Below are 15,858 nucleotides of genomic sequence, written 5' to 3' on the forward strand. Positions count from 1 at the left end.
TACATGAGTTACATAAACCTCCTCATAGTTTTGAGCATAGCCTATAATTTACTTTGTTACACTGTAAGTAGTACAAATTCTGTAATTGGGGTCAGTCAATCATGGATATTCTTTCAGCATATTTCCGATCCATTCACTTTTTAATTATTTTTTTTATTTTTATTTTTTTAAACTTTTGTACTCCTCAGAGCTGTTGCGAACAGTGAGACCGCAGACGACGAAGAGCCCGCTTCTGACAACAATGACCCAGACAGCAAGCTGCCTCCTGTTTATGCCACCGCACCTAGGGTTAAGGTCAGTGAAGATGTCGTAACTAGTGAGCTCTTTTTCACATGCAGTTATTGGAAATTTTGTATATTCTATTTATTTTCTGGTAACTACACTGAGAAACTGTGTATTATGTTACATAAAGATAACATTGTAGTCAGCAATTTATAAAAAAAAAAACAAAAACAACAAGTAGTAAACTATACCAGCTGTAGGAGGGGGAAGAAAAAAAATACTTTGGGTTCATTAATATGTGGTGCTGATACAAACATCCCTGTGTGAAAGGTTTGTCAGGTGTGTGGTTTTTTTGGGGGGGGGGGGGGGGTTTGGGTTTTTTTAAGTCTTGCATATTTAATTTCAAATCTCCAGTTTCATAATTAAAAAATAAATAATGAATATATTTATTTTAAAATACAGTAATGCTCTTCTTTTGTTTTATTGCTTCTCAGCTTTTGAACCCAAATATAAGCAGGAGATTCGTTTTGATATTTCTCCCTAAACCTGCAGTGTCACGGCTCTGAATAAAGTAGGATAATGTTAGACAGCCACTATAGACGACGAGTGTTTTGTCAAACTTGGCAACTGAAAGCTCATGGCTGACTGCCCAACATGCAACAAGTTTAAAGTCACCACTCTGCCCTGCCCTCAGATGATCATCATTATGAAAAGTGTTACCAGTTTCCTCATAAGATGTTATCTGCACCTCATTTGTTTCCGGCAATTCTCTATCTCCACCTCCCTTTTTTTTTCATTTTAATTTATTGCTGTAAATGAGAAACTTTCACTATTATTTTTTTTTCCACATAGGAAACTGCACAAGGCTCTACAAGGCTGTAAATTACCCAGAACTAAAGACTGAGGGTAAAAGCAGGATGTTCACATGAAATGTGATAGAGCCGACTCAAACTACAGTTTCACTTTTATGTATCACACGCAAGTAATCCTAGATGATACGTTTCCTTTTTTGACGCAAGTTTGTGAATAAAATCCAGTTGTTGCTGTATCTTTAAATCTTCCCCTCTCGGATTGCAGGACAAATCTAAAGTTTTTCTCTGAGCAGTCAGAAATCGGAAACTTGTCTCAACAAGAAGTTTCTTGGGACCAGATTTTTTTTTTTTCTTTTCTTAAACATATATAATGCTACCTCATGAGCCCTTCTTCAATGCTGGTTCTATGCCAGCTGTGTTTTACTGCATAGCTCGGGGTCTTATTTTACAGAACGATGCTTCTCATAATGATTCAAATGTGCACTGTACATGTCAGTACAGTCTTGTTGATGGATTATTAAATTCTCAACTGAGTTATCCCTATAAAAGTGAGCCCTGCTTATGATCTAATCCCTGTATATGACTACTCACAATAGGGCATCAACTCTCTAGAGGCCCTCATGTTAATATAATGAAGAAGGAAAGCAAGTGGAATTTATCACCAGAAGAGGGTGCTAGAAGTTTGCTAAGCAGCGTTGTGGTGAAGATTAAGGCCTGGCAGCAGAGTAGGTTAACATTGCTGATGGATGGGAACATTTCTTTGACTGCAGAACATAATGCGCTTCATTATCAAATAAGTCTGAAAAAAGACTCTCGTTTCCCCACCAGGCGCTACACTGTTTGCCAGAAATGTCCAAAGGTTAAGATAGACTTATTCCATAAGTGTAGAATGCATAAACAGTATTATGAGCATGTTGGGAACTCTGACATGCAGTTGCTTATTCGTTATATACATTGTCTCCCTTGGTTTTTTTTCATCTAATATAGAGGACTTGAAGCTTTTTTAAATTGTATTCATGGAGATATTTAGCTGAAAAAGAAACGCTTATTTCCTTTTTAATTTACTTATAAGTCGAGCTGAGATTTTTGGATTCGCACTGATTTGAAATAACAAAGAAAGATTTGTCCTACCTATAAATATTTCAGCCTTTTAAATCTTAATCTCCCTATAGATTGTAGAGTTTTGTTTTCTGTGGTTGTCCACATTTTTACGTAAAGTATTATTCTGATAACATAGCTTACTTAACATATGAGACTTCACATTTAGGAGAAACCACTGACTCGACTGAAACTTTATTTAAATCTCTATTTAGATGCTTTATTAGCTTCTCATACTTTCCAAACTCTCCCTCAAAGAAAGAATGCTAACAGGCACACCCAGTTTGATATCTCACTGTTGTCTGATAGAAAGTAATGACTTCTACTTTCCTTTCTCACTCGTGATTGACAAAACATAACCACTAGAAGAGCATCACCACTTCTGACTCAATGTTTCCCTAGACAAGCCCGCAAAAAATATTATTAAAGTATTTTGATGCTCTACTTTTGAAAGTTTGACTTTTAACATAATAAATGGATTTATTTTTGCTTTGTTTGGCAGCGTTTTTTTTTGTTTTTTGTTTTTTTTTTTAAATTATAGTTCTGTGAAATTATAGGATCCGATTTTTTTTTTTTTTTTTTTTTTTTTTTTCTCTTGCCCTCAGTTTCATTAATCATAATAGTTTAATCAGCAGTGCTGTTGCTGGTGATTTAGCTAACCATGTTCTACTAGTTTTTCATTCCTCTCAGGGTGGAGCAGCTTTTAGGAATGAAGTTAGGGTGTCAACTCACTTTCTTGTTTACAGTATAATTGAGTAATATCCTCATTCTTACCATTGGAATACACAGTCTAGGGATGGTTTCTAATTAACATGTAGCAAGGGATTATAATATGTTTGGTATGTGTTTTCTTTGGTGAAAGGTAGTGTTTGAGCAAGGTATGTTGCTTTTAATGGCATAAAGCCATACATTTGTAGTTACACCTCGTGTATTTTGTTAACAAATTCTTTCCTTTTGCATTAAAGAGCATTTTACACTCCATCCTTACTTCCTGTACTTTTGTCTTTCTAAGGCCAAAGCGTTAAGCTACTCAGAGATGGACCTACGTAAGCCTAAGAGGTTTGCAACCATTTCATTTGGTATTAGAAAGAAGAAGAAGAAAGATGAAGAGAATATGTCAAAGAGCACTTTTGGTCTTCCTACCCAAGGCATTGAGGAGCAGGAAGAGGTAACAGTGAATCAATATTGTAGGTTTTTGAAAAATTGAGTTTGTTTAAAATCACTAAGAGCAATTTTGAAGGAACATATGTCCTGATAATACTTTTTGTATTGCTATGTGCTAAATTTATTGGGTTTCTTTTTTCAGCTCGGTCTCATAGCAAATTGTGAAATGATCATATAATTGCACTCATATTCATGGGCATGAATTGTTGAATATGCTGTAAAAGAAGTAGCAGCTGTTGTATTTAAAGCCAAACCATGAACTTTTTCTAAACCAAACCCGGTAATTTTTAATTCCTAACTCCAACCAAGTAATTTGTTTTAATGCTAAAGTATTAAAACATAAAAACAGAATCAATCTGCCCATCTATTTGCTTACATTTATTCAACTCGGTGGGGTACACTCTGAACAGGTCGCTAATGCACAAATGTGAAAATCTATGTCTATAACTCAATCTTGGGTTGCTGGTGAGAGTAGTGAAATGCTGCATCACCTACCCCTCCAGCTTCATAATGTGAAACTTTAATAATGATTTTTGTTTACATGGGTACAAATCATTGCGTTAAAACACAGATCTCTCAGGTTAAAACTGTATTGTGTATTTCATCAGTTAAAGTATAACTAATCTTCTTCTAGACACCTGTGGAACGGGACCCAGGGAACAGAAAGAAGTTCAGTATGTCTCAACCAGAGCTTGACAGCGACAGTAAATTTGACATCCCTTCACCTCCCCCTGTAGCTGCAAATGAAACTGACTCGTACTTCACTCTTTCGGCACAGTCCCCGTCAGTCCCAGTTATCACTGTGAACACCCAACAAGAATCAAAGGGCCCTCTTACGAATGCCTCTGATCTTTCGGATGTGCAGAGGCAAACCCTGAGAGCTCCAATTGCTTCCATTCCTGAGCTGCAACTTGATGATACCGGCTCACTGGAGGAGAAAGAGAACATTCCAGTTCACGACAGCTCAAGCAGAAATGATGTCAAATCAGCTCTTCTGATAGCTACTTCAGAAACAGCTTCTGTTGTTCAAACCCAGGCTGAACATACTCTTCTAGCCAGCCAGCCACCAACTGTGCTTGACAGTTCAGCTTACGAAGCAGCAACTGTCGCCTCGGGCAATAATTCTTATGATTATATCCCCCAAGAAAATGAATCCACCAGTGGGACTTTACCACATCATCAGTCTGATGCCCCTGACACAGTTGACAGTACAATTTCAAATAGTGAGTCCTCCCTGACAAGTGTTGACAACAGTAACTACACCACTGTTACAGGGCCAAGTCCTGATCCTCAAAATGACAAGTTAGCTAGCAGTGCAGACTCTGCTGCCAACCATCAGGAAATCTTCATTTCTCACACTGAGAGGTCTTTTCCTGAAAATGCCAAGAGTGTCAGCACAACCTCAGCTGTTAGCAGCGAAAGCAGCACTGCTCCCATCCATCAAGATAAAGTTTATGGAGCTCTGTACGAGTCACTTTTCCCCCAGAATTTTAACTCTGAGGTAATCTCTTCACTCCTAAGCCCATCATCTCATATCTGCACTGATAAAAGACTTCTTGACACCAAAACAGAATTTGTCATTGTCAAAACCCACGATGAAAGTCATGCAGAAACAAATACTCAGTACTCCCAAACATTAACTTCTCGTGATCTTGACTTGGCTGCTGGCAGAATGATTGATGCTCCTGATGGGTCGGCCTCCATCGGTGAAATAAAGGGAAGCTCTTTTGGTGAGAGCTCCAGAGTTTCTGCTTCTCAGATTCAAACAGTCCCAGAAAACCAAAACAGATATGTGCCTACCTCTCTCAGTGCAGCTTCCAAGTATTCTGACAGTGCTGGCATTTCTTACTCTGAGCTGACCCGCTCCCGTTCACAGTTGAAATCGGACAATAAAAGCCTTGTTACCGACAGTGTCTGGTCAGGCCCTTTGTGTCAGAACTCTGCCCCTCCCATATCCAACTATGAAACATCCCACGGGATAGATGCTCAGGTTACTGACTCCAAACGGAGAGTGATCCTAGTCAAAGAGTTAGTCACAGACGACACAAACGTTTATCCAGGCTGTAGCTCTTCGGTGCCTGATAAAATGAATCTGGTGAAGGATCTTGAGGTAGAATTTGAAACGACAGATGAGTTTTCTGCCCTTTCTGGACCAACGGTGCGAAATGACAGGCTCTTAAGTCCAGCATATCTAAGTGTTGGATCAGATGATGAAAGTACAAAGGAGATTTACTACAGTGCTGAGGAGGACAATGCAGAGGAGAGTGGGGACGAAGAGATGTTCACAATGGATGATAGAGAAGAGTCCATTGTGAGGCTAGGTGAGGAAATCGTACAGCACTCGGAGCCAATGGATAAAGGGATCAGCCAGAGAGATGAAGGAGATTTCAGGGTCGTGATTGTGAAAATGGAACAGAAAGAAGACAAAATGGACGATGAAGAAAAGCAAGAGGATTATAATGGCCAAACTGAAGTACAGCAACAACTTGACTGTCCGATTTCTGTTCTTCAAATGCATGAAATGGGAACATCTGAGAGTTGGGTGGAAGAACAATCAACTGCTGTATGGCCACAAATGAAAGAAGAAGAGGAGGAGGGTAGAAAGGAGGATTTACTAGCCACACCGGTTCAGCAGGTGAACACAATGATGGTATGTAGTTTTGCTCCTCCTCCCAGTGAGCAGCATGGGCAGGTGGAAGAGTCTGGGGGAAACTGGACTGTAGACTTGGAAACAGAAGACCACTCTAATGGAGAGAACCTGTTTCCAACAGAGGTGGAAGAAACTCTGCCTAACAAAGATTTCACTGATTTTGGTTTCAAGCATGCTACTTCCAGCCACACAAAGGAAGAGGATGTGATTGTACATATAATAACAGAGACAGAAGAGCAAGTTCCACTGATTGTGAATGCAGACAAGACCGGTGAAGGCAACAAAGACACAGAAAATAGCATGGGCATAACAAACAGCACATTAACAGATACTGCTGGGGCAGCAGAGGCTGTCATGGGCAATCTGACACACAGCACTCACCTGCAATCAGATGCCACAGAGATTGAACACAATAGGGTTCCACGGAGCACTGAGTGGGTGGATACAATTACTCAGAGCCCTGACAGAAACATTACCGTACCAGTGCCAGAACAGGTGGCAGTTGAGCTGTCAGCATCGAACGCAGACACACACCATCTTGATAGTAACACTGCAGAAGGTCTCTGCGAGCATCCAAAAGAAGCCCAGCCTGACCTGAATGAAGGGTAAGTGGAAAGTTCTGTAATGTAGAAAAAGCTCCTTGGACTCCAAGAGTGTTTTTAACTATAAAACTTAAAATAAATGCGCTAAACTCTTTTTGCCATTTCATGGTAAGAGTATTAAGGGAAAGTTGGTGAGAGAACAAGTGAGAGTTGTTTTACCTATTTGAGTGTCAAGTTTTCATTCTTGCTGCCTCTGTAGCTACTGTGCTGGAATGCACAGTGTGTAGCTTCAGGCACACGCCAGACTGTGTTATTTAAAACCATCTTTAGTGACTCTAAACTCACAGCTTCACATTTACACATTACCATGTACAGTAGTCATTCAATGAGGCATCTTAAATGTGTAAAGATTAAACACGTCCTGTGATAATCAGGAAAGCAGTTGATGAGCTGCCTTGTTTACCAACACAGATTTCTACATACCTGTGAATCATGAACACACCCTTGAGAAAGTTCCACGTTAAGTGATTTAGACTCAGCTCTGTAAATAAATGATATAGGCTGAGCAAATCCAATGAGCATGCGATAGATGTTGCCAGTCTACTCTGATTGTTACAGGATAACAAAATGTACCTTCATACAAACGTCTTGAGATGTAAGTAACAAGGGGTTGAAAGTTCAGTTCAAAACAAAACCTTAAAAAGCCCCCTCCATCAACATCATCCCATCCAATCAACCCTAGAGGCTCAGTCTATCAGTTTATGTTTGTGTCATTTCAGTGTGGAGGAGTAGTTGTAGTTAAGTTTTTGAATTATAAGCACAAAATGGATACAAATATACATCATTTCTCCCAAGTCCAAGCTAATTTTGTCATGCTGCTTGTTTAATCCATCCAGATGTATATAAATCTTATAAAGTTTGTATCTGGTGTGAAACTTGTATGAAATGCATACAAGAGTGGAAACAGATATAAGATCCCTAGAAAAATTGTATAAATGAAACTTGTATGTTTTGGATACTTTACTAAAAAAAAAAATATATATATATATATATATATATATATATATATATATATATATATATATATATATATATATATATATATATATATATATATATATATATATATATATATATATATATATATATATATATATATATATGAATGAGAAAGTGGCCACTTTCATAAGTGAATCATATAAGCCTTATATGATTCACTATATGAGGTAGGCCACATCTGATGCAAGTCTTTTTCTATTTGTTATCCATATGGACAGGAACACAACAAATCCTCATATTTGTAAAGTTTGTATTTTTTTTTAAAGTTTGTTTAAAAAGAAAACAGAATAACAAGTAATAAAATAATACGATAAATAATATGATAAGTAGAATTCAACAACCTGAGTACCAGTATGGATATAGAATGTAGGTATAAATATAAGTATAAAACGTTTAGCAGCACAGGGTGTGATGACCAGCATTGATAAAGTGACAGTGTCAGTAGTGATTAAGGTGCTACAATAGCAGTTCTTGTCCATTTATGCATTGAGAAGTCTCACAGCTTCTGGAATGAAGCCGTTTCTCAGTCTGGTGATTTTGCATTTAATGCTTCTCAGCCTCCTGCCTGAGGGGAGCGGGACAAAAGTGTGTGTGCTGGGTGAGCGGGGTCCTTCATGATACAGGTGGCCCTCTTCCTGCTTCTGGAGATGTAGGATGGTTGGAATATCCACATTGCATGCTTTGTGTTTTAAAATGTATACGTTATACTTTATTGATCCCCGTGGGGAAATTTCTCTCTGCATTTAACCCATTTATTCAGTGAAGCAGTGGGCAGCCACTGTCAAGTCCTGACACGTAGAGCACTTGCCCTCATATTGTCACATTTATGTAACACAACTGTGTTTGCCATCATGAGTACATTTTTTTTTTTTTGTTTTGTTTTGTCTGAAGCTGGCATTTGACCAGATGTCTTTATTTACTCGAACAAATAAAACTTTAAGTAGTGTTAAAAGGAAAAAATGGAAAGAATTTTGAGCTTGTGACCACACCTTGACCCTGTAACACACTGAATAAGTGAAACCTGCTCCGTTTGATGCATCAAGCTTAACAATGTTTTGAGCATGTTGGCTTGTGACGATAAAAGAGATGAGCAGCACAATTTTAAGAGTATAGAGCACAAGAAAATAGCATTACTTACTGGCATATCACAAGACTTTATCAAATACATTTTTGCTTTGCAACCTCTACATTATGAACATCTTTAAACTATCAGCAGGAATGGTGCGAGTCTTCAGATCATTTATGATCAGTGAAGCAGATAACAGGCAGTAACTTTTTGTTGCACATTTTTGGTGCCATCATGTGGCAGAAAATCCCCAGTTTGTGTGTCCTGCCAGTTTGGTCCTCGCGGGACACAAATCCATTTTGGGACATCTGGTGTTTTAAATAAATAAAATTAATTAATTAAAAAAAATCAAACATTGCAGTACAAACAAGATTGCAGTAGAAAGTAGCTGTTACAGATCTACTACTACACCTAGTTCAGAAAGGGTAGCAACTTGCATCTACTGTGACTTGTGAGACGATGCTCAATTCAGTTTCATTTACACAGTGCCAAATCACTACAACAGTCGCTTAATGGCACTTTATATTGTAAGGCAGACCTTACAATAACGCATACAGAGAAAAACCCAACAATCGAAGGAAGACAGGATAAAAGTCATGCTGTGGAACAGAGCCAGAATGCAATGCAGAAAGGTCTATTAACATACAGTGAGTGAGAAAGGTGACTGAAGAAGAAATACTCGATGCATCATAGGAATCCCCCAGCAACATACACCTATTGCAGCATAACTAAGGGAGGATTCCCTAACTATGTGCTTTATCAAAAAGGAAACTTGTTTCATGACACTTTATTTTTGACGTACATTTAAAACCACAAGGTGGCACCGAAGAGGTGTTTTAGCTGTGAGTGGTAGGTAATCAATGAAAGATTGCTATTACTCAAACATTAAAAACAGGCTGTAGTTTGGCCTCGCAGGAAGGGTGGTAACGTACGTTTACTGTTAGTTTTGAAATGATTATTTTAAAAAGAAGCCCTAAGATTTGTGAAACACGAATCATAGAATGAGCTCTCCAAGCAATGGTGTCATATTTAGATTTTGCGTCTGTTTTTGACTTTGGTAAAGATCAGAATGCGTCTTGCGAAACTCCGTTTATGCTTGTTGAAGGTGAAGAGCTGCATGTATTAGCTGGGTAATTTAAAAGTTTTACAGACTGAAAAAGAACAAATGAGGATTAGTAAGAAGTACAGTAGTGCTCACCTTTTTGCATGGCAAGCCGACAAACATGTTGCGGCCTCTGGCACTTAAAATAACAACAGGTTTCTGATGAAGAGGTGTGAAAGATGAGCAAGGCATTTAGCCAGCCCCACCTGTCATGCATTCTTTCTGTGTATTGAAGTCGGGTGAGACGTGCATTTCCACTTGTGATGACTCTTAGGGACCTCCTATTTATGAAATGCAGTTTATCTATTGAAAAAAAAATTTTCTCTGTAAAAATACAGTTTTGATATCTGCTGTATTATTTTCCTACCTTTGTCCAAAACTGAGGGCCCATAGGACTGTTTCTGGTGAGAGTATAACCAAAGCCAGTCGAGCTACTTATGTCTTTAAACTAAACCATGACACTGGCCTTTCCCTTTTGTTTTCCTTCCACGTGTGACCATCTGACAGCTTAGTTGAGACATCCATAGAATGTCAAACTTGTGGAGAATTCACTTTGTTGTAAATGACCGGAACATACTCGCAAAACCACACCTTGACCTGACAGAAGTGATCTTTCCTCAGTTTAAATGAACATGTTAGATAAAGAGTCTTCAGCGATTTCATCTCAGGTGTGTGTGTGCCTTCCTATAACATACTATACTTATGCTGATATGCCAATCTGAAAACAGTTTTTAAATCTGGACAAGTGGAATAAATTTAGACAGTCTAGATTAAGTCAATAGATATTATCTTAAGTTCAAAGGCTAACACAAGCGTAAGTTTATCTTTAGTATCTTGCTTATCAGTTTTATCTTGAGGAGAATTTTAGTAGTTCAATCATTTAGACAGTCCAAGAACAGAAAACCAAAAACGCCTTCAGCATATGGAAGGCGTTACACCTCTGGTCCTTTGCAGCTTCTCATGTAAGCTGGCTGTAGGTTGGGTGTGTGTTTTTTATTATGCTAGATCGAGTTCATCTGTTTGCACAAGACTTAAACTGGCAATCATTCAAGATGCACTGTCTCTCGGAGTAAAGTCGAGGCCTTTTGGGTGCAGATATTTGTCAGTTTCAGACTGCGATACTTTATACTTTATACTTTTTTAATTTTTAATTTATTTTTATTACTGAAAGAAGCTACATTCCTGTCAAGAGATCATAAGGTTTCCCAAGAAATTATACAGAGGGTAGTGATGTTCTTTGATATTTGGTGTATGATGAAATGTGGCTGATTGTTGCAGGCCCGCATGAAGAAGTTTAGGATCACTGCCAGACTCTTCAGCCACCTTTCTTGACACCTTTATAATTATCATCCTCTACACTCTTGTTTCTAAAGAAACCTTTATGTCCCCTTGACAGGAATCTCCGTGTTTATGCAAAACAATAGTTAAAAAGCATTCCTTTTTTTCCCATAAATCTTCCCGCTTGAAGGATTGAGGTTTGAGACTGACAAATGCTGCACCTAAAAGGTCCACAGCTAATGTGCAGCTCTCTTAAGCCCCCACAACAACATTTCAGTTGGGTTGAAGTCGGGACTTTAATTGGACTGTAACAACACCTTGGGATCACTGTCCTGTTGCACCATCTAATTTAAGCCAAGCTTTAAGCTGTCAAGACCGCAGGTCTGGCACTCCACAGTCCCTTCTGTGCATACTACTTGCCATTTCTCATGCCTTGCGTAAAGCTGCTGCTGCTACCTCTGCATAGGCTGCATGATTTTTTTATTTTTTGCACTGTAAAATCCATTTGTTTACTTCCTGCCGATATTTCACATGATGTGATTAAAGTATTTTAAATTTCTGTATTCTTACTAGTTTAAAAAAATATGGGAAGAAAAAGAAATACATCTATAAAGTTACACAAATTACACCCCATCTATGTAGAAGTACACATGCGGTATCAGCTTCTTGGTACATGTTGATGAGCTCGGTGTGGTGACATTTGTGAGCCTTGCTCTAATGTTTTGGCTTAATTTTTGTGACTGGACCCGCATCAAACTAAAACAATTCCCAAAGCTTTTAAACTAAAACTGGATCAGCAGTATTTCCCAGCGTTGTCTTTCAGGGTTTCTAAAATTCTAGAATGCCTAAGTAGTGGGAATTCACCAAGTAAATTACTTTGGATATGTGTGCACACATAGATGCACACTTGAAACCTGCAACAGTATTGCAACATTTTAAAATCACCATTTAGTTTGACCTTTAAGACCATCTCCACCCCACATTGTAGAAGAGCAAATTGGTTGAGTAATTCACCGTATTGCTGTGACTGTATTCTTGTGACCTTTTAAATAATCATCCCTGCTATTGCAGTCATGCACTACTTTGTCTGAAACTGTAAAAAAGCAAAAAACAACATTTGCACATTAGAGTAAACACCATTTATAAATGAGCCTCTCCTCGTGGTCAAAGGTCAAATGAGTCACTAACAGAGGATCAAGTCAGATTTACTGCTCGACTTATGAAAGCTGTTTGATATTTAGTTTTGTTTCCTTGAACAACATTGATAATTGTTGTAGTTGTGCTTTTAGTCATAACTAGTATGCCCTGTTTGGATGGGTATAGCCATGGGATACAGACAACGGTAAAAATACATTCTTATAACTTTGATTTTAAAAAAAAAAAAAAAAAAAAAAAAACTCTCACATCTCAAATCTAAGAGAAACAACCCTGTAATTGGAGAAATGCACAGTAAATGCATTTAGTCATTAAGGATTTCTTTTCCCACACTAACTGAATCTTAATTCTTGAGAAATTGGTAAGATCTGTTGCTTCGTGAAAGTATAATTAAGTATAAAATCTTTTCTTAAAGGGATACTCTTCAGTATTTGACCTTTTCACATGGATAATGTTTGGGAAGCTTAAAGAGTTTTAAATTAATTATTAAAAAAAAAAAAAAAAAAGAGGGAAAACTGACCAAAGTTAAAGTAGCAGAGCCTGAGCTACAGTGCTTAACAAAGTTATGAGACCACCTGTCATAAAAACAAGTTAACGCAAATATTTCAAAAATCTTTCAAAAACTTGTTTAAAACAAAAAATACAGAGAAGCATTTGAAACTAAATAACAAAATACATTTTTTATTGCAAAATTTCCTTAAAGATTTTATCATGAACATCGTGCGTTTTTAATGGTATGAAAAAGTTTATATTCTTCTAAACACGTCTTTGGCGTTTGAATTGTTCTCTGAATCAACGGCCTGTCTCAGTTCCTACACAGCGTTTTGTAGTACTTACATTTGAGTGTTCTTATCTAATGTTTATATTGAAATGTGGATAACTTTGCTGGCTCTAAAGAGGTTGTTGGTGCAGGGTATATTCTGTAAAGTATTCAGGTCAATTGAATACCTCAGCTGAATGCATTTTGCTTAGGGTCATTTATATAGTACTTTTTTTTAGCAGATATAAAATGGGGAACCAAAATTTGTGACATGTTTTGCAAACTTGGACGTTGCATGCTAGTCAAGATAAGCGATATTGCTTTGTATAATTTGCATTGTTGGCATTGTGTGTCCACCACACCCTGAAGACTCTGCCTTGGAGCTCTTTGTATGCTGTGAAACGCTTACCACCTTATTTTCTTTCTGCTATTTGTGTAGATCTTTGACAGCTTCAAGGACCACCGCAGCAAGTTCAGAAAGTCAACAGACGGACGACTGCCAGGAATCGGCTGACAAAATGAATTCAGGCTACCGCAGCCTGAGTACCAAACTGTTAATAAAGACCTCGTCTCTCTCCAAAGAGGATGAAGCCAAACATCGTTTTCGTAAACTATCTCTCATTAATGAGGCTGATGCTGTTGATAATAGACAGGATGAAGTGGACTTTAGCAAAACGAGCACCTCGACTGAGTCAAATGAACCGGATCTTGACTCAGAGTATAAATGGAAAAATAGATTTGAGGGTGTAAGTCAGTATAAACCAAGTAAAACAGAGAATTACACTTTTTCTGACTCCCTGACTTACAATATATCAGACACCTCGTCCAGTAACTCCTCCTCTTCCTCTTCCTCGGCTCTGCCTGACACTACAGCATACACACGCTTCACTGACTCCTTCTCTTCCCCCTCCCTCCCCTCTCTGGAGGAACCTATTACCCTTGGCAACAGGTGGAGTGACAGGAATGAATTTTACCTGAGCCGTGAAAGCAACCCAGTCAAAGCACCAGCAGATGACTGGAGGAGGAGCTTAGTGGAGCAGGAGGAGCCTGGAGCAGCTGCAGGTGAAACACTGGGACAGAGAGAGGGAGGGTCAGAGAGTGTAAAGTCAGCCTGGGAGCCACAACAGCTCCCTGTATCCAGCCTTTCCTCAACACAACAAACCAGCTACAACAACAGTTTGGAGGAAGAGGACGGCGACTCATACCGATTTACTGGGGTGTTCACAGCCACACTTGTGGAGGCTGTCTCTGACCCTGTAGCTACTACTCTTTCTACTCCTCCTGCCTCCCCTGACGAAGACTCCACCAGCCAGTTTGACATGGAAATTCTGGTGGATACTTTAAAGAGCATGGGGCCTTCTCTGAGGCAGAAGAGTGTGAGCATACGCACCAATAATGCAGGCCTCGCCTCCTCTCTGCCACCCATTGTGGAGGATGCTCCAAGCCCAGTCTCTTCTGACGTGCCTGACTCCGTGAGCGGTCTCCAAACAAAGATGGAAGGAACAGGCGCTCCAGCAGAGTCCCTCAATGGACTGTATACTCTGCCTGCTGACCTGGGATTGAAGAGGACTTCCCCAAGAGACAGTCGTTCTCCATTGGAACTGATTAGGCAGAATCAGGTATCGTAGACTTAAAATTAATTTCATGAGCTAGAAAATCTTCATGCTGTTTCATTATTTACCTTTATTTATATTGTTTTTATGATTATGTTTTTGCTTATTGTAGAAGTCATGAAAATTGAAATGTTCTTTAAAGCTATAAGCAATTTATAATACACTCCTTATGTGTTTGTTCAGGAATTGTAGTATTTTTGAATGCAACTCATCAAATATGTCAGCACCAAAAATGAAATTGCATTCATTGCATTGTTTTGAAGACATAGATCTCATAGGTGAATGCTTCAGAGCTTAGCATAACTATGCATGTGTCATGTCACCTGCAGGATGGACACCCTGGAACAAGAGGTCTCAACTTTCCCTTTAGAGCATCAACTCTTAACAGTACTGTAATGAGAAAATCCTCTGACTCGTCTGAGGATTTAAAATCTCCAGTGCTTAATGGCAATGAAGTACCTCCATCTCCTACCACAAGCTCTCGCCTTGATCACAGTGTCCTCTTTGGTAACTACAAGCCGTCATCCACAGTTCAGACACAAGAAAACGGAAAAGCCCATCGGTCAGTGTTCTGCACCAGCTCCCTACCCGAAACTTTATCTTTAAAAGATCACACGACTGCGGGATTAAAGGGGATGGGTGACCATGGCGCTGGCACAGAGTCAGGTGGATCGCGCTTTGAGCGCCTCTCCTTTCTTATGAATTCCTCATCCTCCTCTCTGAGCGTAGCCGAAGACCTGAACACTCATGTGAGTCGGCCTGCATCTCTGGCCATCGGCTCCCCGCCTGCCAGCAACAGCCCCACTCGCCTCCTCAGCCCAACTGGCTTGATTGACCTCCACAGGCCATTCGCCAACACAGACACTCCTTTATCAATGTTTAGCCAGACCCCTCAGATGGCGATGGGTGTGGGTAGCGGGACAATGGGCACTTCCATCCTGCAGAGGAGCCTGAGTAGTGATGCCGCTGTGGGGGTCCACAGTTCATTGTTCAGCGATGTTAATGGAAAGTCTCAGTTCCAGAGCCAAACAACTGAGCCTGACAGGAACTTACTTTCAAAATACAGAGCCTTCCCCGATGCCTATGTGAGTAATATTACATTTGTGAGAATGCTTTTGTTGATTTGACATTTAAAAATGTAACAATCCAGGCTAAGAAATGATCACATTAGACATGAAAACGTACAGTGTGTGACCTCTTTATTAAAAAATAATATATTCGATGACACGTTCGTTGAATATTTCTAAGTCTTCGAGTGCGGCTGCTCAAAGTATGCAAACAGTTACATTAAGTGGAGGGTTGGGTGAGGTGTGAAAGGTTAACTATCCCTTTGATAA

The 15,858-nt window shown here is 39.1% G+C and overlaps 1 protein-coding gene across 1 annotated transcript in view; it reads left to right on the forward strand.

Moving 5' to 3' along the window:
- crybg2 (crystallin beta-gamma domain containing 2) overlaps positions 1-15,858 on the forward strand; it is a 35,675-nt gene that overhangs the window by 6,579 nt on the left and 13,238 nt on the right. Inside the window, exons 2-6 of the mRNA XM_085346451.1 lie at positions 189-294; positions 3,145-3,300; positions 3,931-6,551; positions 13,348-14,527; positions 14,851-15,606. Coding sequence (XP_085202577.1) covers positions 189-294; positions 3,145-3,300; positions 3,931-6,551; positions 13,348-14,527; positions 14,851-15,606 — 4,819 coding nt within the window. The remainder of the gene's footprint in view (positions 1-188; positions 295-3,144; positions 3,301-3,930; positions 6,552-13,347; positions 14,528-14,850; positions 15,607-15,858) is intronic.

This window comes from Diplotaxodon limnothrissa, linkage group LG22, assembly GCF_057381915.1.
Source record: "Diplotaxodon limnothrissa isolate DT_005_m linkage group LG22, D_limnothrissa_male_GT1.1, whole genome shotgun sequence".
NCBI classification, from domain to species: domain Eukaryota; kingdom Metazoa; phylum Chordata; class Actinopteri; order Cichliformes; family Cichlidae; genus Diplotaxodon; species Diplotaxodon limnothrissa.